The sequence below is a fragment of the Erinaceus europaeus genome, chromosome 4, assembly GCF_950295315.1.
Source record: "Erinaceus europaeus chromosome 4, mEriEur2.1, whole genome shotgun sequence".
In the NCBI taxonomy this organism is placed as follows: domain Eukaryota; kingdom Metazoa; phylum Chordata; class Mammalia; order Eulipotyphla; family Erinaceidae; genus Erinaceus; species Erinaceus europaeus.
The window spans coordinates 134,392,616-134,416,341 of NC_080165.1; the positions used below are offsets into that span (position 1 = coordinate 134,392,616).

The window sequence follows — 23,726 nt, forward strand, 5'->3', positions numbered from 1 at the left end:
TCAGATTTCATTCCTTGATAAGCCTTTCTCCTTACTCAAAAGGAGAGCTATGGCAGACAACGTGAAAAAAATCTCGTGCCTGTATGTGTGTGTGTGTGTGTTATGCTACAGTCTACTCTGACCTGAGTTAGACCACCTCTATTAAGCAGTCATATTCTCAGGGATGAAGATTATGAACTGAGATCCCATAGTGGCAAGACAGTTGAAAATGGTGGTGTGACATTTAATATTGTGGGCACATCATAAATCTTATTCGATTGCCATTGTACTCCCTGCCCCCAACTATAGATTGATGTGATTTGTATCATAGATAAAACAATGTCTTCGGAATAAACAATTGATTCATTTCTTTTAAGTGCTAATCCTCTTGCTTTGAAAGGTAGTATTGATCTTTATGCCAATATGGATATGATCTTTCTGTCTTAAATTATGTTGATATATATATTTTTTAAGTTCAAGAAGAGGAACAGTGGCTTTTTTTATCCAGAAAAACTTCTCTAAGAAAGAGATCACTAAAACATGTGGTAGATGAAGCACATTGCCTTCAGTCAGATGCTGTGCACAGTAATATTACAGGTTAGTATAACAGAAATGTTTTTTAATGTGTGTGTGAATTTAAAAAAATGCAAGTAGCCTTCTATTTTATCTCATTATTAAATATTGAAGGGAATTTCTTGTCTATGTAGACGTCTATTATATAATGCTGTTATATAATGACAAACGTGTAAATATATGTTTTTTTAAAGGGATATCAGTTAATATCCACCAGCACACAGTATATTTCTCGGAAGGAACTTTCATATGGATGAAGAAAGCTGTCAACATGTCTGATGTGTCTGATCTCAGTGCTTTTTACAGAGGTCCAGGATTAATTTCTTCCATCTCCATAGATTGGCTTTATCAGAAAATGTACTTCATCATGGATGAACTGGTTAGTCTGAGAATTTCAAGTGAATGAGTGTTACTGACATTCATATTCATGTTTGGTTATATTTACAAGTAAATATACTTGCAGAGAAAAAAGATACTCTCTTAGACTTGAAACTTTTAACATTAGCTTAGCAATCAATCACAGATTAGTCTATACGAGAGTTTAGACTTTACCTAGTTAGAGCTATGAGCTTATATTACTACTAATTTAGTTTCTTTTAAAAATTTTATTTATTTATTTATTATTGGGCAGAGACAGAGCAATTGAGAGGGGCAGATATATACTGAGAGAGAGAGAGAGAGAGAGAGAGGGAGAGAAGGAGAGAGAAAGGGAGAGAGGAAGAGATCCATAGCACTGCTTCACTACTCATGAAGCTTTCCCCCTGCAAGTGAGGATCAAGGACTTGAACCTGGGTCCGTGTGGATTATAATGTGTGTGCTTAACCAGGTGCACCACCACCTGGCCCCCTAATTTAGTTTCCATAAGATGGTGGTGGTACTTGTGCTATCACTAGATAAAACTGCCAATCATGATAAAAAAATCAGCTTCAAGCATTTTTAATTGGATAATAACCAGAGACAATGCTAATAATCCTCTGAAAACATAATATTACTTAAATATAATTAATTACATAATTATAAACATAATATGAAATGTTTGAGAAGACATAGTCTTGATGTATATCAAGTTCGAAAGGGACAGATTTACCACAACGACCAGTCTGTTTTTATGATGAAAAGCCCTTAAGCTTGACTATAGTGTAAATATTAAAAATAGTTTATTGCTTTTATTTTTTTATTTTATTTATTCCCTTTTGTTGCCCTTGTTTTATTGTTGTAGTTACTATTGTTGTTATTGATGTCGTCATTGTTGGATGGGACAGAGAGAAATGGTGAGAGGAGGGGAAGACAGAGAAGGGGAGAGAAAGCTAGACACCTGCAGACCTGCTTCACCTCCTGTGAAGCGACTCCCCTGCAGGTGGGGAGCAGGGGTCTCGAACCGGAATCCTTATGCGGCTCCTTGAGCTTTGCACCACGTGCGTTTAACCCGTTGCATTACCGCCGGACTCCCGTTGATTGCTTTTATAAGCCAGTAAAATAAGCACTTGCATTACTTTCATACCAAACAGGATACAGACTTATTAAGTACTGGCTATAAAACCAACTTAATTTTTTTATTAGGAGTTCCTGGTTTATAGTATAGTCTTTAATACATAGGCACCTCCTCTCATCTTTTCTTGCCTGAAGTCTAGGGGACACAGCAGGACCCCAGTGAGCCTTCATCCTGCTCCTTTCTCTCCTACCTCAGAGTCCTGTGCTTTGGTACAATTTGCCTCACTCAGGCACAGTTTCATCTTATGTTTTACCTTTCTGTTCTTTATTCCTTTTCTTATTACCTTTATTTATTTATTGGATAGAGACAATCAGAAATCAAGAGGGAAGGCGTATTAAAGAAGGAGAGAGAGAGAAGCCTGCAGCCCTGCTTCACCACTTGCAAAGCTTTCCCCCTGCAGGTGGACACCTGGGGCTAGAACCCAGGTCCTTTACATGGTAACATATACGCTCAATCAGGTGTACCACCACCTGCCTTCCTGCTCTTTATTCTTAATGTCCACATATAAGTGTAATCATTCATTATCGCTTTCTCTTTCTGGCTTGTCTCATTCAACATGAAGCCTTCAAATTCTTACCTTCTTCTCCTTGCAAAGGAGAGGACCTCATCATTTTTAGCAGTCACGTAGAACCCCATTGTGCAAATGTGCCACAGCTTCCTTAGCCATTTGTCTGTCGCTGGACATCTGGGGTGTTTCCAAGTTTTGGCTCTTCCAAACTGTGCTGCTATCAATGTTAGTGTGCAGGTGTTTTTTTTTTTTTTCCTGGATAAATGTAAGGAAGTCCCTTTTGCCCCACTGTTTGTTCGGCAACTGGTGTTTCTATCTTTTCTTTTCTTTTCTTTTCTTTTCTTTTCTTTTCTTTTCTTTTCTTTTCTTTTCTTTTCTTTTCTTTTCTTTTCTTTTCTTTTCTTTCTTTCTTTCTTTCTTTCTTTCTTTCTTTCTTTCTTTCTTTCTTTCTTTCTTTTTGATGCCTCCAGGGTTATTGCTGGGGCTCAGTGCCTGCACCATGAATCCACTGCTCCTGGAGGCCATTTTCCCCCCCTTTTGTTGCCATTGTTGTTGTAGCCTTGTTGTGGTTATTATTGTTGTTGTTGATGTCGTTCGTTGTTGGATAAGAAACAGAGAAATGGAGAGAGGAGGGGAAGACAGAGAGGGGGAAAGAAAGATAGATACCTGCAGACCTGCTTCACCGCCTGTGAAGTGACTCCCTTGCAGGTTGGGAGCCGCGGACTGGAACGGGTATTCTTATGCTGGTCCTTGCGCTTTGTGCCACGTGTACTTAACCTGCCCGACACCTTGTTTCTATCTTTTTTTTCATTCTGCTCATAACCTTCCCCCACTCACTTATTTACTATAGTATTATTAATTTAATATTATTTACTATTATTATTATTATTATTTATTTTACCAGAGCACTACTCAGCTGTAGCTTATGGTGGTGCAGGGGGAATTGAACCTGGGACACGTTAGAGCCTCAAACATGAGAGTCCCTTTGCATAACCATTATGCCTGTCACCTCCAATTTTTATTTTTTAAGTATTTATTTATTTATTATTGGATAGAGACAAAGGGAAATTGAAAGGGGAGGAGGAGGTAGAGAGGGAGAGAGACAGAGAGACACCTACAGCCCTGCTTTAGTAACACTTGTGAAGCTTTTCCCCTGCAGGTGGGAACCAGGGGCTTGAACCTGGGTCCTTGTTCACTGTAATATGTGCCAGGTGAGTCACCACCTGGCCACCCTCCACTTTTCAAAGGGGTTGTAAAACCAACTTTTAAGGCTTTTAAAAATGTTTGATAATCAGTGACCAGCATAATTCTAAGTACAGCATAAACGCTCAAGAAATACTCATTGACCTAATAGATTTACAGATAGTGAATCTACTGACACATTTTCAATCTCTAGGTTTATGTCTGTGATTTAGAGAGCTGCTCAAACGTTAAGGAAATTACTCCCTCCTCCATTATCGCACCTAAAAAAATTGTGGTCGACTCATATAATGGGTAAGTGTTAACCTTATAAATAAGAATTCTCTGACATTTACAAGAATTTTTGGGGAAAGTGCTTTTTTTTTTTTAAATGAAATATCATAGTACTGAATAAATTGACCTATGTATCCTATTTCAAATTTAATTAAATCCAGGCAATGGTTTCATTCTATAGAGCCAGCAAGATGTTTCTTTTAAGCTTTATCTATAACCTCTATAGTTAAGTAGTTTTTCCTCTTTCCTTCACAGTTAAATATTAATATATGGGTGGGTGGATGGAAAGGCCAGAGAGGACAGTGGGGACTCATGCATGATGCTGGAGGAACACTTCAGCTGGTGGTGGGAATGGTGTGCAGACAACATCTGTCTTGTAAATCATTCCTTAATAAAACAACAAAATATCCATAGAAAGGGGAGACCTCATGTCTGTGTAGCAGAAACCTGGGTTCCCATTTTTTGTATGTTTTGATCATGAAAGGATGTTGGATCTTATCAAGACTTTATCTGCATCTGTGGTGATTCTTTTTTAATTGATGGGGTGAATCACATTTATTGAGTTATGTATATTGAACCAGACTTGCATCCTTGTGATAAACCCCACTTGGTTGTGATGTACATTAAAAAAATATATACTGCTGTATCCAGTTGGCTAGAATTTTATTCAATGTATTAGCATCTATGTTCATCGCAGACATATTGGTCTGTAGTTTTCTTTTTTTGTTGTGTCTCTGCCTGCTTTTTGGCTTCATAGAATGAGGAAGGGAATATAAGATAATAGGGGTATAATTCCACACCATTCCCACCACCAGAGTTCCGTATCCCCACTCCTTCCATTGGAAACTACAGTAGTTCTCCCAAGGTTGCAGATATGGGTTAACTATTGTTTTTAATTTCTTTATTGGGGGATTAATGTTTTACATTCAGCAGTAAATACAATAGTTTGTACAGGCATAACATTTCTCAGTTTTCCATATAAAAATACAACCCCCACTAGGTCCTCTGTCATCCTTCTTGGACCTGTATTCTCCCCAACCCACCCACCCCAGTCTTTTACTCTGGTGCAATACACCAGTTCCAGTTCAGGTTCTACTTGTGTTTTCTCTTCTGATCTTGTTTTTCAACTTCTGCCTGAGAGTGAGATCATCCCATATTCATCCTTCTGTTTCTGACTTATTTCACATAACATGATTTCTTCAAGCTCCATCTAAGATCAGCTGAAAATGATGAAGTCACCATTTTTAATAGCTTGAGTAGTATTCCATTGTGTTATATATACCACAACTTGCTCAGCCACTCATCTGTTGTTGGACACCTGGGTTGTTTCCAGGTTTTGGCTATTACAAATTGTGCTGCCAAGAACATATGTGTACACAGATCTTTTTGGGTTCCTTAGGATATATCCCCAGGAGAGGAATTGCAGGATCATAGCCTTCTGAGATTTCTCCAGACTGCTCTCCACAGAGGTTGGATCAATTTACATTCCCACCAGCAGTGCAGGAGGGTTCCTTTGACCCCACAACCTCTCCAGCGTTTGCTGCTGTTACCTTTTCTGATGTTTGACATTCCCACAGGAGTGAAGTGGTATCTCATTGTTGTCTTTATTTGCACTTTTTCTGACAAAGACTTGGAGCATTTTTTCATGTGTTTCTCGGCCTTTTGGATCTCTTCTGTGGTGAATATTCTGTCCATATCCTCTCCCCATTTTTGGATGGAGTTATTTGTTTTTTTGTTGTTGAGTTTGGCACGTTCTTTATATATTTTGGTTATTAAACCAGATGTATAGCATGTAAAGATCTCCTATTCTGTGAGGGGTCTCTTTGTTTGGGTAGTGGTTTCTTATGTTGTGCAGAAGCTTTTTAATTTGATATAGTTCCATAGGTTTATACTTGCCTTAGTCTTCTTTGTAATTGGATTTGTTTCATTGAAGGTGTCTTTAAAGTTTATATGGAAAAGAGTTCTGACAGCATTTTCCTCTAAGTATCTGATAGTTTGTGGTCTAACATCCAAGTCCTTGATCCACTTGGAATTTACGTTTGTGTTTGGTTAAATATTGTGAGTGGATCAGTTTCATTCTTATGCATTTTTCAACCCATTTTTTTCCATATCATTTGTTGAAGAGACTCTGCTTTCCCCATTTAATAGTCCGGGCACTTTTGTCAAAGATTAGATGTCCATAGGTGTGGGGGCTTACTTCTGGGCTCTCAATTCTATTCACACTGGTGTGTCTATTCATGTTCCAGTACCAAGCAGTTTTGATGACAATGGCCCTATAATACAATTTGAGATCTGGAGTGTGATGCCTCCGGTTCTGTTCTTTCTTCTCAAGATTGTTTTGGCAATTCTAGGTCTTTTCTGGGTCCAGATAAACATTTGTAGCATTTGTTCTATTCTCCTAAAAAATGTGGTTGGGATCTTGATGAGAATAGCATTAAATTTGTTTATGGCTCTGGGTAGTATATTCATTTTAATGATGTTAATTCTACCAACCCATGAGCATGGAATATCTTTCCACTTCTTTGTGTCTTTTTCTATTTCATTGAGTAGTGACTCATAATTTTTAGTATACAAGTCTTTCACTTCTTTGCTTAGGTTTATTCCTAGATATTTTATTGTTGCTATAGTAAAAGGAATTGATTTCTGGATTTCATTTTCTTCTAACTTAGTGTTTGCGTAGAGGAATGCCACTGACTTTTGAATGTTAATTTTGTAGCCTGACACCTTACTGTCTTGCCTGATGATTTCCAAAAGCTTCTTACTGGATTTTTAGGTTTTTCTGTGTATACTATCATGTCATCTGCAAATAGGGAGAGTTTGACTTCTCCTCTTCCAATCTGTATCCCTTTAATTCTTTTATTTTTAATTTTTTTCTTTATTGGGGAATTAATGTTTTACATTCAACAGTAAATACAATAGTTTGTACATGCATAACATTCCCCAGTTTCCCATATAACAATACAACCCCCACTAGGTCCTCTGTCATCCTTCTTGGATGTATCCCTTTAATTCTTTGCTCCTGCCTGAGTGCTATGGCAAGAACTTCTAACACTATGTTGAATGATAATAGTGATAGTGGGCTGCACTGTCTAGTACCTGATCTGAGGGGAAATGCTTCCAGTTTTTCACTATTGAGTATGATGTTGGCTGTAGGTTTTCTATATATAGACTCCACTATCTTGAGGAATTTTCCATCTATTCCCATTTTTTTGTAGTGTTTGACCATGAGGAGATGTTGTATTTTGTCAAAGGCTTTCTCTGCATCTATTGATATGCTCATGTGGTTTTTGGTCTTGCTTTTATTGATGTGGTGGATCACGTTGATTGATTTACATATATTAAACCAACCTTGCATCCCTAGGATAAACCCCACCTGGTCATGATGAACAATCTTTTGAATATACTGCTGTATCTGGTTAGCTAGAATTTTGTTTAATATTTTAGAATCTATGTTTATCAGAGATACTGGTATGTAGTTTTCTTTTTTGGTTGTGTCCCTGTCTGCTTTTGGTATCAGAGTGATGATGGCTTCATAGAAGCTGGAAGGGTGTATTCCTGTGTCTTCAATCTTCTGAAAGACTTTTAAAAGTAGAATTAGTAGTTCTTCTTTGAAGGTTTTGTAGAATTCATTTGTAAAACCATCTGGTCCAGGACTTTTATTCTTGAGATGGTTTTTGATAACTGTTTCAATTTCATTAACTGTGATGGGCCTGTTCATATTATCTAGTTTTTCTTTATTTAATTTTGGAAGTTCATAGGTATCTAGGAACTTGTTCATTTCTTCCAGGTTCTCTAGCTTGGTGGCATACTGTTGTTCATAGAAGCCTTACATGATATGTTGAATTTCTGCAGTGTCTGTTGTGATTATCTCCTATTTCATTTACAATCTGATTTATTTGGGTCTTCTCCCTTTTTTGTTTTGTGAGTCTGGCTAAAGGTTTGTCGATTTTGTTCACTCTTTCGAAGAACATTTACTTTCCTTGATCTTTTGTATGGTTTTCTTATTTTCACTGTTATTGATTTCTGCCCTAACTTTAATCATTTCTGTCCTTCTGGTTGCTTTAGGGTTCCTTTGTTCTTCTTCTTCTAGGTCTTTAAGGTGTGCAATCAGGTTGTTTATTTGTGTTTTTTTCTTTTTTCCTAATGTGTGCTTGTATGGCTATGAACTTCCCTCTCAGTACTGCCTTAGCTGTGTCCCAAATATTTTGATAGCTTGTGTCTTCATTTTCATTGAACTTTCGAAACATTTTGATTTCTTCCTTTATTTCCTCTTTGACCCAGTGGTTGTTAAGTAGTGTACTGTTGAACTTCCATATTTTGAGACTATTACTAATCTTTTGTTTATTGTTGTGTTGGTTTAATTCTGCTGTGGTCTGAGAAGATGCTTTCAGTGCTCTTGAATTTGCTGATGCTGTCTTTGTGGCCTAACATATAGACTGTCCTTGAGAATGGCCCATGTGGACTTGAGTAAAATGTGTGTTCCTGTTTCTTGGGGTGAATTACTCTGAAAATGTCCAATAATTCTAGTTTATCTATTTCCTTTAGCTCCCTCATTTCTTTATTGATTTTCTGCCTGGATGATCCGTCAAGTTGAGAGAGTGGGGTGTTGAGGTCCCCTACTATGATTGTGTTGCTGTTAATATATTGCGGTAGCTCTTTCAGTAGATGCTCGATGTATTTAAATGTCTTCTCATTGGGTGCATAGATGTTAATAATTAAGTCCTTTTGATTGACTGATCCTCTGAGCATTAAGTAATGTCCTTCCCTATCTTTTTAACTTTTATTTATTTTAAAGTCTATCGTGACAGATATGAGCATAGTTGTTCCTGCCCTTTTTTGTGGACCATTGGCTTGTATGATTGTTTTCCATTCTTTCACTTTGAGTCTTTGTCTTGTTGAGTTAGGTGGGTTTCCTGTAGACAGCATATTGTTGGGTGGTGTTTTCTGATCCATCTTCCTACTCTGTGCCTTTTAATAGGTGAATTTACATCACTGACATTTATTGATATCATAGATTGAAGATATTTTCACGCCATTCTTGTAGATTTTTAGAGTGTTCTGATATATGTCATATTCATGGTGGTTTGACTGTTTATAGGAGACCTTTCAGAACTTCTTTCAGCGCAGGCTTGGCGATAGTTGATTTTTTTTCAACTGTTGCCTGTCTGAGAAGGTTTTTATGCCTCCATCTAGTCTGAATGACAGTCTAGCAAGATACAGTATTCTTGATTGAAAGCCTTTCTCATTGAGCACTTGATAGATATCTTGCTATTCTCTTCTGGCTATTATGTCCTGAAAAATGCTTTTTTCCCCGTCCTCTCTTCCTCTTGTAAGCCAATAATGTGTATATTATTTCTTTTGAAGTCATCCCAGAGGTCTCTGTTGTTGTTTTCAGTATATTTTGATCTCTTTTTGAGATCTCTTACTTCTCTTTAGTTGTCTCTAATTCATCCTCAATCTTGCTAATTCTGTCTTCAGCCTCATTTATTCTATTCTCTCTCCTCTCTACTGTTTTCTGAAGTTCATCTATTTTGTTACCCTGTTCTGATACTTCTTTAGCTTGTTCAGCTAGTTTTGTTCTTAGCTTAGCTATTTCAGCTTTCAGTTCTCTAATAACCTTGAGATAATTAGTGTTTTTTTCCAGAGTCTCATTTGTTGTTTCTGCATTTCTGATGACAATTCTTTCAAACTCTTTACTCACTCCTGGGACTATTTCCTTAACAAGCATTTGTATGTTGACCTCACTATTTTGTGGTTCAACTTTTGGGGGGCTTTTAGCTGGACTCTTGTCCTGGCTCATTTCTCTAATATTTCTTCTTGCTGGTTTAACCATTCTATATAGTATGTTATGAGGTCCCTCTCTCAGTACTTTTCAAATTACTGATCACTCTTGTCTAGATTGACTTGTGTCTAAGTATGGTACTTAAAGAGTTCACAGTTGTGGAAATTAACAGTTGTTTCAATATTATTTCAATCCCTGAGTTGAAATACAGAGGCTATTTTGTTCTTTTTCTTCCCAGTATGCTATGGGAGCTTCAGGGCTTTTAAATTATAAATCGGCTTCTTAGCTTAATCATTGACTCCTGACTAAGACATAAAGCAGAGTGGGAGAGAGATAGCATAGTGGTTATGCAAAGAGACTTTCACACCCATGGATCCAAAGCTCCGTGCTCAATTCAGCTGCTCTGCCAAGCAGAGCAGCATTGCTGGGTTCTGTGAGTTTCTAAACAAGTCTTGTTTATAGTCTTTAGGTTCTGAGGCAATTATTTACCATGTTCTCATCACGAGAACAATGTGGAAATGCTCCCACTATATAGCCCCACTGCTAGGCCACTGAGCTGTAGCTCTTCTTGTGAGTTTCCTGGTCAGTTCTCTGTTCCCCAATGTCAGCACAGGGCCTCCCCCCTGCTTCTCCAGATCTCTGAGGGTAGTAGCAATGGAGATTTACTGTTGCATTTGGTGAGTCTTTGGAGAGTCCTCTCCTCCCTTCAGCAGTCTTTTTGTTGGTAAAACAGACTGGAGGTGATGCCTCAACTGGTAAACTGCTGGACTGTTACCAGCCGCTCAATCTCTCCTTAGGCTCCCCCTTGTCCACAAGCTACACATGTTTGCACTCACTGGTGGTTTGGTGGGTTCTTGAAGTCATTCTAGTTCTGCCTTGTTGTGGTCCCAGGTGGTCTCATTTGGTATTCCTAGTTGACCCGGGAGAGGAGAGGAGAGAAACACAGCTGCTGCTGCTCCATAGCCCCGCCTCTGGAAGTCCTCTATTATTTTTATGACTATCTGTCTATATTGAATTATATCTGCCCATTTTTTTATGGCTTTGCCTTCTCTTCCTTTCTAAGTCACACCTATACTTACTACTACTTCTGAATGTCCTTCCTCTTTTCCTTTTCTTTCTCTGGATCTTGATGGAATTAGAGTTCAGAGCCATCTGGTCATCTTGCCTTATCATTTCTCCCTTGCTGGGAGTATGGATCAAAATTATTTTGGGGGCACAGAAGGTGGGATTTCTGGCTTCTGTAATTGCTTCTTTGATGGACAGGAGCATTGGCAGGTCTATCCATATCTCCAGCCTGTTTCTATCTTTCCCTGGTGGGATAGGGCTCTGGAGAGGTGAGGTTCTGAGACATGTAGGTGAGGTTGTATTCCCAGGGAAGTCAGTATGGAATCATAATAGCACCTGAAACTTGGTGGCTGAAAGTTGGCAAGATATAAAGCAGGACAAAATGATTAATGAGCAGGAACCAAAAACTAGAAATAAAATAAGATGAAAATAGGGATCTTTGGGAGCCAAGTGGTGGCACACCTGGTTGAGTGCTCTTGTTGCAGTGTGCAAGGGCCCAGGTTTAAGCCCCCAGACCCCACTTGAAGGAGGAAAGCTTCACAAGTGGTGAAGCAGGGTTGCAGGTATCTCTCTGTCTCTCTCCCTTGCTGCCTTCCTCTACCCTCTCAATTTCTGGCTGTCTCCATCCAATAAATAAAGATAATTAAAAAAAACTTAAATAAAGAAAATAGGGATCTTTGCATGGAATCTAGGAAGTCTATTTTATGTATATTTGTAAGGTCCTATGACTTTCATAGTTTTTGCTTGAGTTTGATAACTAACATGGAGTTGGACAAAAATATTGTCTGGGAAGATCATGTCAGAATTGAGAATAGGGCTGGAAAGTTGGATTAGGGCAGAGAGTAACTCCTAAATTTGAAGAAAATCTATGAATAAAAGTAACTGTCTCCCCCATCCACCTGACCCAGGGCCCAAATGTATGTTCATATTTAGCACAGCTGCCTGTTTAACCTCAGAGTCCCTGTTGGTCTGAACTCGCAGTTCATGTTCACAACTGGGAATATTCTAGGCTGCATGGATTTCAGGACTAGTCTTCCTCAAGTGGCAGGTAGGAAGAACCAGCCTCCCTTCAGAGAGCAGGAGCAGTTTGGGTGACTTCTAATCCTTGAACTTTCAGTTCTTTGATCTTTAAAGGCATCTACTTTCTTGCAGGTGTTCTCTGCTTTTTCTTTTTCTTTTCTTTTCTTGTCTTTGTTGTTTTCACTCATTTTCTCTGAGTGCTATTATGAATTTATTAATAAATTTCTTCTTTATTTCTCTGAGATTGTTGAGGGTCTGTACACTTCCCCTTCCCAGAGTCCTTTACTTTGGTGCAATACACCACAGTCATATAATTAATTAATTAGATAGAGACAGAGAAATTGAGATGGGAGGGGGAGACAGGGAGGAAAAGAGACAGAGAAACACCTTCAGCCCTACTTCATCATTTCTGAAGCTTTTCCCCTGCAGGTGGTGACCAGGTACTTGAACTCAGGTCTTTGCACACTGTAATATGTGTACTTAACCAGGTACACCACCGCCTGGCCCCCACAGTCATATAATTTTTATGCAAAGTATTACAAGAATAATTTATATAAAAATCCTTTCTATTATCAAATTATTTTTTTAAGTTTTTAAAAAAATTTAAATTATTTTTATTTTTATTTATTGGATAGAGACAGCCAGAAATCTAGAGGGAAGGGGGTGATAAAGAGGGACAGACAGAGGACACCTGCAACTTTGCTTCATCACTTCCAAAGCTTTCCTCCTACAGGTGGAGACTGGGGGCTCGAACCCAGGTCCTTAAGCATTGTCATATGTGCGTTCAACCAGGTGCACCACCACCTGGTCCCTCAAATTCTTGAATTAAAAAAGGTCACATGTAGTTAATTACGAGGCAAACATTATCACTGAGGCTGAAACTTTACAGTTTTTCAACTTCTAACTTAAGTAACTTAAATGGAATGTATCTTCAGTAGAATCCCTTCCTCTCCCGCTCACTGGGAAATCCTGTCCTTAGTGAAGCCAGAACTATATGGTTCTGTTTATGCAATGGGAGAAAGCAGTGAGCCAAGGCAGATACTCAGCCACCCTTGCGCTCCTATCTGACCTCTTTTGTTCCCATGCAGGTATGTCTTTTATCTCCTGAGAGATGGCATTTATAGAGTAGACCTCCCCGTGTCACCGGGTCAGGACTCTGAAGCTGTGCGTGTTGTGGAAAGTTGCACACTAAAGGACTTTGCAGTAAAACCACAGGCCAAGAGAATCATTTTCTTCAACAACACTGCCCAAGGCTTCATGTCCACATTTCTGGATGGTTCTGCTTCCTATTTTGTCCTACCTCAAGTCCTCTTTGCTGATGTGAAGAGCTTTGCTTGTGAAAACAATGACTTCCTTGTCACCGATGGAAAGGCTGTTTTCCACCAGGACTCCCTGTCTTTTTATCAGTTCATTGTGGGGTGTGATCTGAGCCACATCGAAGAATTTGGGTTTGGTAACTTGGTCATCTTTGGTTCGTCCACCCAGCCGCATCCCTTGCCTGGCCGCCCACAGCAACTCTCAGTGCTTTTTGGCTCACACCAGGCCCTGGTTCAGTGGAAGTCACCTGACCTCGCCATAGGAGCTAGTGAGTATCCTGTCCACAGCATGGCTGTTGTCTTTGCTTGAAGGAGAAAACTTCAGCTGCTTGACATTTTGATTCAGTTTTGAGTTTCTACATGTAATTTTCCAGTCATCATCCATAAATGATAACTTAGCTAGAAAATGATCTCTACACTTGTGACGCATCTATAAGATTCGCATAAAGAACATCTCTATATTTTCCTTGTTGACCTCAAGAGAATGGTTTTAGCATTTATAGAGTACTTCTAAGTACTGGCATTAGTATTCTGCATGAATGAATAAATTAGCTAGGGGACTCAGGTGATCAGGTTGATATTTGGTGTTTACAGAGATCCTGTATGAATTTGAGCAAATTCATAAAAATCTCTTCACAGTTGGACTCTGGAGCCAACTTGTACGGATTCAAATACTGATATTGCCACTAATTAACAGAATGGATAAGTTACTTAATTTTACCATGCATCCATTTCCACCACCAGAGAATTGTGGTGTTATATTTTTCTAGGTTGTTCTCACACAGGTTGAATTAAGATATGTAAATAAAGCATTTAGGACAACATCTAGAACAAAAGTTGGCAAACATTGAGGACAATGAAAGGAACAGACAGTGTCTTCAGCTCTGTGGATCATTTGATTTCTGTCATAGTTACTCACCTCAGCCATTGTAGTGTGTAAACAGCCATAAATAACATGTTAATGAATAACATTAACTGTGTTCAGTACTACTTATTTACAAAAACAGGCGGTGGTCCAGATGTGTCCTAGGTACTGATGTTTGTCCACCACTGGTCCCCTAGAGTATTTGGTAAATATTGGCTGTTTTCTACTTGAAGACAAAGCTAACTATGCCTTGTTTGCTGAACATTTGTTGACTGAAAATTTATAGGCAATTTTATTTGGTATTGTTTGTGCTTCTAGTTGTTACACAAACACTGAGGGTTATATTAGAAATTGATCAGTAAGCATTTCCTTCTTACCTAGTGGTGTAGATAATTTTACCTAGTGGTGTAGATAATTTCTTTGGCGTTCCATGCTGTCAGGCATACAATTTGTACTCATCAACAGTGTCCTTGATTTGCTGAGAGTGATGTCTCAGAGGGGCAGAGTAAATAGCATAGGAAGAATAAGTTGTTTTTTTTTTGAGAGGAAAAAATTTAGTTTTATTTAATTTTTAAAATTTCTTTATTAGGGGATTAATGTTTTACAGTTGATAGTAAGTACATGTATAACATTTCTAAGTTTTCCACACGTCAATACGGCTCCCACTAGGTCCCTGCCATCCTGTTCCAGGACCTGAACTCTCTCTCCCTCACCCACCTCAGAGTCTTTTACTTTGGTGCAATAGGAAGAATGAATTTTGTGCCAATCAAGTTAACCCTGATAATTTTTGGGTGTAACATGGACTACAGCCCAATTACCTTTCAGTTGAAGATGAGATTGTGGATGAATATGCTAAGAATCTTTTTTGTTTTATTTTTCTGATGTCATCCTGGTTAGTAATGTTGTTTAACTCTTCTGATTAGGCCCTGCTGCCTGGCAGAACTGGACATATGAAGTGAAAGTATCAAATCAAGACTTTCCTGAAATCACTCACGTTTTCTCTAACATTAGTGGGTCCATGCTTAATGTCCCAGAGCTGCAGAGTGCTACAAAATACAGTGTTTCTGTAAGAGCAAGTTCTCCCAAAGGGCCAGGCCCTTGGTCAGAACCCTCAGTGGGTACTACCCTGATGCCAGGTGAGAAAATTATCTTGATTCAGGAAGTGGTTCTGAGAAAAAAATACTTACTCCCTATGTCCTCAGAAATTTCTCATTTGAGGGCTGGGCAGTGGTGCACCTGGTTAAGTGCACGTGTTACCATTAAGGACCGGTGTTCAAGCCCTGTTCACAACCCGTGGAGGGTGTGTTTGGGGGCCTAGGGTGGGGAGGGGGAACTTTCATGAACAGTGAAGCAAATGTTACAGGTGTCTCTTTGCTCTATTCCTGTCTCCTCACCCTCAATTTCTCTCTGTCCTATCAAATAAAAGGCGGGAGTGGGGGGGGGGACAAAATGCCTGCCAGGAGTGATGGACTTATATTGTGCAGGCAGTCCCAGAAATAACCTTAGTAGCAAAAAAAGAAATCTCATTCCAATGTCGTAAAGAAATTAGAATGAAAGTGAATTGACTTCTTGGTTATGTAAGTAAGCATTATGATATACTTAATTTACATTTATAAAGGCAGGACCATAGAATAAATGGGCAAGATTGTAAATATAGATAGTTACAGAAATAATAGTCGGGGTCAGGTGGTGGTACACCTGGTTGAGTGCACATGTTACAATTTGCAAGGACCTGGGTTCAAGCCCCCAGTCTCCACTTGCAGGGGGGAAAGCTTTGCAAGTGTTGAAGCAGGGCTGCAGGTGTGACTCTGTCTCTATCCCTGTTTATATCCCCTTTCCTCTCAGTTTTTGGCTGTTTCTAGCCAATAAATGAAATAAAAATAATTAATTTTTTTTTCAAATCGCTTAAAAATAAATAATAGTCAACCCATATCTGTGACCTTGGGAGAAATACTGTGGTTTCCAATGCAGGGAATGGGGACACCGAGCTCTGGTGGTGGCAGTGCTGTGGAATTATATCCCTGTTGTCTCATAATTTTGTAAAGCAATGTTGAGTTACTAGTAAAAATAAAATAAAACAATAGTTGACATGGGAATGACATCAGCCACAACAGTTTTGTTCATTTCAAATTCTGAGAAGCTTGTCTATTAGCCTCTGATAAAAATATTATGAAGTAGTATGCATTGGTAGTATTTCATTACAGAGAGAAAAGAGGGCATTCTAGTATAGGCTACAATTTATGTTCTCCATTGCTGTAACTTGCTAATATTATCTTTTTGGAATAAGGCAGTCTTGTTATTAAAAAAAACTTTTCAAAATATTTTTCTAGGGGACAATATAATTTTCCTTTGTGGTTTTACCTTTGGACATGATTGATTGAGTAATAGCATTCTTTGAACTCTAAAGGCCATGGTGAAAGGAGTTGCAGGGCCATAAATTATGCTGGATTCTATCCTTTTAGTTTAAGAAAAATGGAAAGATAACTATTATTTACACTACTGTTATCAGTGTTATTTCTAGGTGCATTGATTGGCACTATGGCAACCAATTTTCAAAGCAGAGAATTAAAAAAAAAAAGAATTCCACCATGCCATGCCATTGCTATAGAAGCAAGATAACTGCACATTTATTTTCATATTAAATTTCAAATATATATATGAACAAAGTCAGAAAATATTTAATGTGATAGCTAATTCTCTCTCTCTCTCTTTTTTTAACCAGAGCACTGCTCAGCTCTGGTTTATAGTGGTGCAGGGGATTGAACCTGGGACTTCGGAACCTCAGGCATGAAAGTGTGTTTGCATAACCATTAGGCTATCTACCCTTGCCCAGATAGCTAATTCTATTAAGTATATATAATGCTTCTCCTTCTATAGTGTATTTCAAAATGTTGATATTTGTTTGCTTTTTAAATATATGTATATATTAATTACCATAAAAGTATACTTTCTGTAATATTTTATTCTTTCTTTCTCTCACCAAACAGCCACAGAGCCACCATTTATAATGGCTGTGAAAGAAGATGGGCTCTGGAGTAAACAGTTGAATAGTTTTGGCCCTGGAGAATTCTTATCCTCTGATATAGGAAATGTGTCAGGTAAACACTGAACCCCCTTGTTTACTTGGATGACAGATTTCCATTTATAAGGCATTCTAAGCCGATCAGTAAGTCAAAGTAACTCAGCGTTCTGGTCTGAGGTCATAATTATAGGAAAATATTGACTGAAATATACTTACAGTGGTACTATTAATGAAATATCCTGGATGGAGCTTGAAGGTATATTAAATCAGATAAGACAGAAAGAGAAGAATGAATATGAGATGATCTCACTCATGGGTAGAAGTTGAGAAATAGGAAGAGAAAGGGGAAAATACAAAGTAGAACTTGGACTAGGCTTGGTGGATTGCATCAAAGTAAAGGTCTTTGGAGGGCTGGGGGACTTTCGTGTCCTGGTGCAAGATGGTGGAGGAGGACCTAGACTGGAGATGAGTGTTTTGCAGAAAACAGATATCTTACACATGTATCAATAACTGTATTTACTGTAAAGCATTAATTATCCCAATAAGGGGATAGATAGCATAATGGTTATGCAAAGGGTTTTTCTTTCCTAAGCCTCCAAAGTCCCAGGTTCAATCCCCCACCACCATAAGCCAGAGCTGAGTAGTGCTCTAGTAAAAAAAAAAAATCCCCTAATAAAAATCTTAAAAAAAATAGAGAAAGAAAATTTCAGATTATAGGTAGAAATACTGCTAGCTATTTCAAAGTACAGTGTTATTTATACTTATGTTTATTTTGACATACTTTACATGTATTTTAATCTAACAGTACTGCTGAATAATAAAAACTTATCTTGCCCCATTAAGACACATAATGAAGTAACTTGTTATGAATTTTCTGTAAGATTGGAGCAAGGAATGACTTCATGAAGTTATAAGTAAAAGAAAAAAATTCCATGATGAAGTGGATTATTAAATAATAATCAGGTAGCTTTTCCTAGAAAACATTATAGTCTTCATTCTGAGAATGCACAATAGTGTTCTTGCTTTGTTTTTTTTAACACATTTAAAAAATATTTGTTTTCCCTTTTGTTGCCCTTGTTGTTTTATTGTTGTAGTTATTATTGTTGTTATTGATGTCGTTATAGTTGGATAGGACAGAGGGAAATGGAGAGAGGAGGGAAAGACAGAGAGGGGAAGAGAAAGATAGACACCTGCAGACCTGCTTCACCGCTTGTGAAGCAACTCCCCTGCAGGTGAGGAATTGGGGGCTCGAACCAGGATCCTTACGCCCCTTGCACTTTGTGCCATGTGTGCTTAACCCTCTGCGCTACTGCCGGACTCCTGCTTTGTTTTTAAAATCATTATTGATGAATGTGTATGATTTGTTGACTCATTTGCTTGTGTTAGCATACATGAAAAATAATTGTTGCCAATTCACTTTGTTTTGAGACATGGATTGGTATAACAACAGCCTCTACTACAGTGATGCAAAAGGTGATGTTTATGTATGGCTACTGAATGGCACGGAGATCTCAGAGAACCACCACATACCCAATATTGCAGGAGCAGGGGCATTAGCTTTTGAATGGCTGGGTCACTTTCTCTACTGGGCTGGAAAGACATATGTGGTAAGTTAAAATCCAGCATTTTGGATGCTTGAGGACAATGCCCATCCATCTCATTGATTTGGATATCATTTTCATGACTTTTTTTTTCCATACTTGTGTATGATCTATGCTATTACTTACTATCTACAAACCTTCCTACTTTTAAAAATTAGAATGCATTTACATGTGACGAAAAATGATCACCACTTAATATAGTACATATATATATATATATATATATATATATATATATATATATATATATATTCAGTAGTATCTTAAAACATCAGAACGTTGACTTGTGGGTCAGTTCCCTGGAGAAAGATAACGACTTCCACAGTCATGATTAAGAGAAATTAAGTACAGTGACTGTTTTCAAGGTTCACAAAGGATGGTGAAGTATGCCCTGAGCTAACAAGCATGGGAAGATATTACTACCATCAGGAACAAAAGGGTAAGAGGAGGCTAGAAGTGGACTTACCCTATGATCCTGCAATTCCTCTCCTGGGGATGTATCCTAAGGAACCCAACACACCCATCCAAAAAGATCTGTGTATACTTATGTTTATAGCAGCACAATTTATAATAGCCAAAGCCTGGAAGCAGTCCAGGTGTCCAACAACAGATGGGTGGCTGAGCAAGTTGTGGTCTATATACACAGTGGAATACTACTCAGCTATTAAATATGGTAAATTCACCTTCTTACCCTATCTTGGATGGAACTTGCAGAAATCGTGTTAAGTGACATAAGTCAGATACAGAAGGATGAATATGGGCTGATAATACTCATAGACAGAAGTTGAAAAACAAGATCAGAAGGGAAAATATTAAGCAGACCTTGGACTGGAGTTGGTGTATTGCACCAAAGTAAAAGACTCTGGGGTGGGGGGAGAGGTTCAGGCCCTGGAACATGATGGCAGAGGAGAAGCAAATAGGGGTTGTATTGCTGTGTGGAAATCTTAAAAAAATATTTATTTATTCCCTTTTGTTGCCCTGGTTGTTTTACTGTAGTTATTATTCTTGTTGTTATTATGTCTTTGTTGTTGAATTTGACAGAGAGAAATGGATAGAGGGGGAGAGAAAGATAGACACCTGCAGACCTGCTCCACCACCTGTGAAGGGAGCCCCCCCCACGGGTGGGGAGCCTGGGGCTTGAACAGGAATACTTATGCAGGTTCTTGCGCTTTGTGCCACGTGTGCTTAACCCACTGCGCTATAGCCCGATTCCCCACTTTGTGGAAATATTACATATGTACAAACTATTGTATTTCACTGTCAACTGTAAACCATTAATCCTGCAATAAAGACAATTTTTTAAAAAGTGTAGAAGGAAGAAAGACAAAAACAAAGTGAAGGGGTAAGAGAGCATAATGGTTATGCAAGGAGACTTTCATACCTGAGACTCCAAAGACCCAGGTTCAATCCCCTGCACCACCATAAACCAGAGCTGAGCAATGTTATGGAAGAAAAAAAAAAGAAAAAAAAGAATTAGGTGAACATTGCAATTGTAAGAGTAGCTGGTGGCATGGTCATCTATGAAAAAACAAACAAACAAACAACAACAACAACAAAAGAGTTGCTGGCATAAAACCCAACCACAGCTGACATGTATAGTCTGGTAGGAGTGATCTAGGAAAATCAGCAGCCCATGTTCTTTTTCCTTCTGTTTTGCTGGTTCTGCCAATGGTAAAAGTTCACCAGAAGTCAGACGACAAAGATGTTCAGTTGGTACAGTTCATGAATGTCAGCTTCTTAGGGGACATAGCATAGGATGAAGAAGGGATCTGAAGGCAAAATAAAGTTTCTTGCACATCTGTGGAATGCAAATGGTACACTTTTTGTTTTAAAAAATATTTATTCTCTTGTTACTCTTATAGTTATTATTGTTGTTATTGATGTCATCGTTGTTAGGACAGAGAGCAATGGAAAGAGGAGGGGAAGACAGAGAGGGGGAGAGAAAGACACCTGCAGGCCTGCTTCACCGCCTGTGAAGCGACTCCCCTATGGATGGAGAGCCGGGACTCTGTTACGTTAGTCCTTGCACTTTGCGCCATGTGCACTTAACCCGCTGCGCTACCACCCAACTCCTGCGAATGGTACACTTTTAAGGGAAGAATGGTTAATGATGAAAACTGGTCTGAGAGTCAAGAAATATGGTACTGAGATCTTTTTCTAGCTAGGGAAGAGCTTGCTGTCCTTTAAAAAAAAAACCTTACTTACTTATTTATGATTAGATAGAGACATAGAGACAGAGAGAAATTGAGAGGGAAGAGGGAGATAGAGAGGAAGAGAGACAGAGAGACTCCTGCAGCACTGCTGAAGTTTTCTCCCTGCCAGTGGGGATCAGGTGCTTGAATCTGGGTCCTTCTGCACTGTGATGTGTGCGCTCAACCAGTTGTGCCACCTCCTGGCCCCTTTTTGTCCTTTTAATAATTAATGATCATCTGTTTATTATCAACATTTTGAAAGCCTTGTAACAGCTATAGTTGAGTACATAGTATAAATAGTAGGTTATTTATTTATTTATTTATTATGCCTCCAAGGTCGTTGGTGGGGCTCGGTGCCTGCACTACAAATCCACTGCTCCTGGAGGCCATCCCCCCTTTTGTTGTCCTTGTTGTTTATCATTGCTGTTGGACAGGACAGAGAGAAATCGAGAGAGGAGGGGAGGAAAGAGAGGGGAAGAGAAAGACAGACACCTGCAGACCTTCTTCACCACTTTTGAAGCAACCCCCCTTATGCAGTGACTTTTTGTTTGTTCAGTATTAAACAACCATTACCACTTGTCTCTGCTTTTTTGGACAAATACATATAAAATCATACAAGGGGTTGGGGAAATAGCACAGTTGTTTACATACAAACTTTCAAGCCTGATGTATCAGAGGGCCCAGCTTTAATCTCTAGCACCACTGTAAACCAGAACTGAGCAATGGTCTGCTTAAAAAAAATAACAGAAATATGTAAAGCAATATAAACATAAAGGGAAAGCAATGTTGTGTAAATATGTTTCAGTGATATGCAGTTAGAATGGAGTTGAGTGGGATTAATTAGAGAACACTTCCTGAAACAGGTTAGTATAAAAATATTTATTGGGATGTTGGAAAAGTCATGATGTATTTGTCTGTTTTCTTTTTTAAAGCCTTTATTTATTTATTTATTAGATAAACAGAGAGAACTTGAGAGGGGAGGGGGAGATAGTAAAGGAAATTGACAAAGTGACACCTTCAGGCCTCCTCCACCACTTGTGAAGCTTTCCCTCTGTAGGTGGGGACTAGAGGCTTGAACCTGGGTCCTTGTGCACTGTAATATGTGTGATTGACCAGGTGTACTGCCGCCTGGCCTCGTCTAAGTTTTTCTATGCAAAAGTATATCATGACTTTTCTGATAAACCAATAGTTCTGAAGGAGAAAGTAGAAAAGTGTATATAAATACTGGTTTCAGATATTTTTGTTTAGTAGATATCTTTTATCTCTATCCATCTGTCTGTCTCTGTCTGTCTATACTGTAACTATCATCCTACCTGAGTGAGACACCAAACCTTGAATTTGTGTGCTTTACTGTTGTGCAAGCTCCCTGACACTTATTTTTAATTTATGCAAAAGAGGGAGTGAGAGAGAGAGAGAGAGAGAGAGAGAGAGACAAAGAAAGTAATCGAAGTACTACTCTGCCATTCATGGAATTCCACTTGTCATTTTGTCTTTGTCACTGCCATGTGGTACTAGAGATTGAACCCAGAACCTCAGCTCTGGAAGGCATACACTCTGCTGCTGAGTCACCTTTTTAAAAAAAACATAGTTATTTATTTATTTTCCCTTTTATTGCCCTTGTTTTTCATTGTTGTTGTAGTTATTGTTGTTCTTGATGTCGTCGTCGTTGGATAGGACAGAGAGAAATGGAGAGAGGAGGGGAAGACAGAGAGGGGGAGAGAAAGATAGACACCTGCATACCTGCTTCACTGTTTGTGAAGCGACTCCCCCTGCAGGTGGGGAGCTGGGGGCTGGAACTGGGATTCTTATGCTGGTCCTTGTGCTTAGCGCCACGTGCGCTTAACCCGCTGTGCTACCCCCCCACTCCCCTGAGTCACCTTCTTATAGAAGAGCTAATTTTTTAATAGAGCTAATATTTTAAAGATTAAAGAGTATAGTGTGTGGCATATAATACAAACTTGGCAATACCAGTAATTAAATTTAGAGAAATATATGGATTGAACCAAGGAGAGGCATCAGTCACTGCCAGTATGTACATATCTTTGGGAATCCAATGTATATATATATATGGAAGGGTTATTTATTGATTTTCTTTATTGGAGGGGTGAATGGCTTACAGTTGAGAGTAAAATACAGTAGTTTATACATGTGTAACATTTCTCAGTTTTCCACACAACAGTTTAACTCCACCCCCAGGTCCTCCTCTGCTGTCATATTCCAGGACCTAAATCCCCCCAACCTCAGAGCAATCGAGCATATTCTTATCAAGTAATGTTTCAGTTGTTTGAGTGTATTAAGGAGAACATGTATTTTAATGCCAAATAAAACTAGGCCCCTTGAAAGATTAGTTTCCAAGGATTAGGACACTACCCAGAATATCAAAGGCCAATAAATATTTGCAGTTGAGTGAGAGAATGAACGTGGTGAATTACTAAAGATCACAACAAACTCTTTAGAAATCATAATGTTATTAAACAATTGACAGACGCTGCTATACATCTTATGTTTTATAGATACAAAGGCAATCTTTGCTGACAGGGCATGCAGACATTGTGACTCATGTGAAGTTACTGGTGAATGACATGGTTGTGGATTCAGTTGGAGGATATCTCTATTGGACTACACTGTACTCAGTTGAAAGCACCCGACTAAATGGGGAAAGTCCTCTGGTACTACAATCACAGCCGTGGTTTTCTGGGAAAAAGGTGACAAATTGAAAATGTGATCTGATCAGCTAGTGAGGTATACCGCTGGGTCTAGAATAAAAACAAACAAGTAAACAATGAGAACCATCAGTGCTAAGTATATAGAAGTGAGTAACAGGTCCCTTTAGGAATT

The 23,726-nt window shown here is 38.7% G+C and overlaps 1 protein-coding gene across 1 annotated transcript in view; it reads left to right on the forward strand.

Annotated features, from left to right (window-relative positions):
• ROS1 (ROS proto-oncogene 1, receptor tyrosine kinase) overlaps positions 1 to 23,726 on the forward strand; it is a 140,672-nt gene that overhangs the window by 33,715 nt on the left and 83,231 nt on the right. The window contains exons 10-17 of the mRNA XM_060190561.1: positions 454 to 576; positions 747 to 931; positions 3,949 to 4,046; positions 12,981 to 13,477; positions 14,997 to 15,209; positions 17,061 to 17,171; positions 18,524 to 18,702; positions 23,402 to 23,593. Coding sequence (XP_060046544.1) covers positions 454 to 576; positions 747 to 931; positions 3,949 to 4,046; positions 12,981 to 13,477; positions 14,997 to 15,209; positions 17,061 to 17,171; positions 18,524 to 18,702; positions 23,402 to 23,593 — 1,598 coding nt within the window. The remainder of the gene's footprint in view (positions 1 to 453; positions 577 to 746; positions 932 to 3,948; positions 4,047 to 12,980; positions 13,478 to 14,996; positions 15,210 to 17,060; positions 17,172 to 18,523; positions 18,703 to 23,401; positions 23,594 to 23,726) is intronic.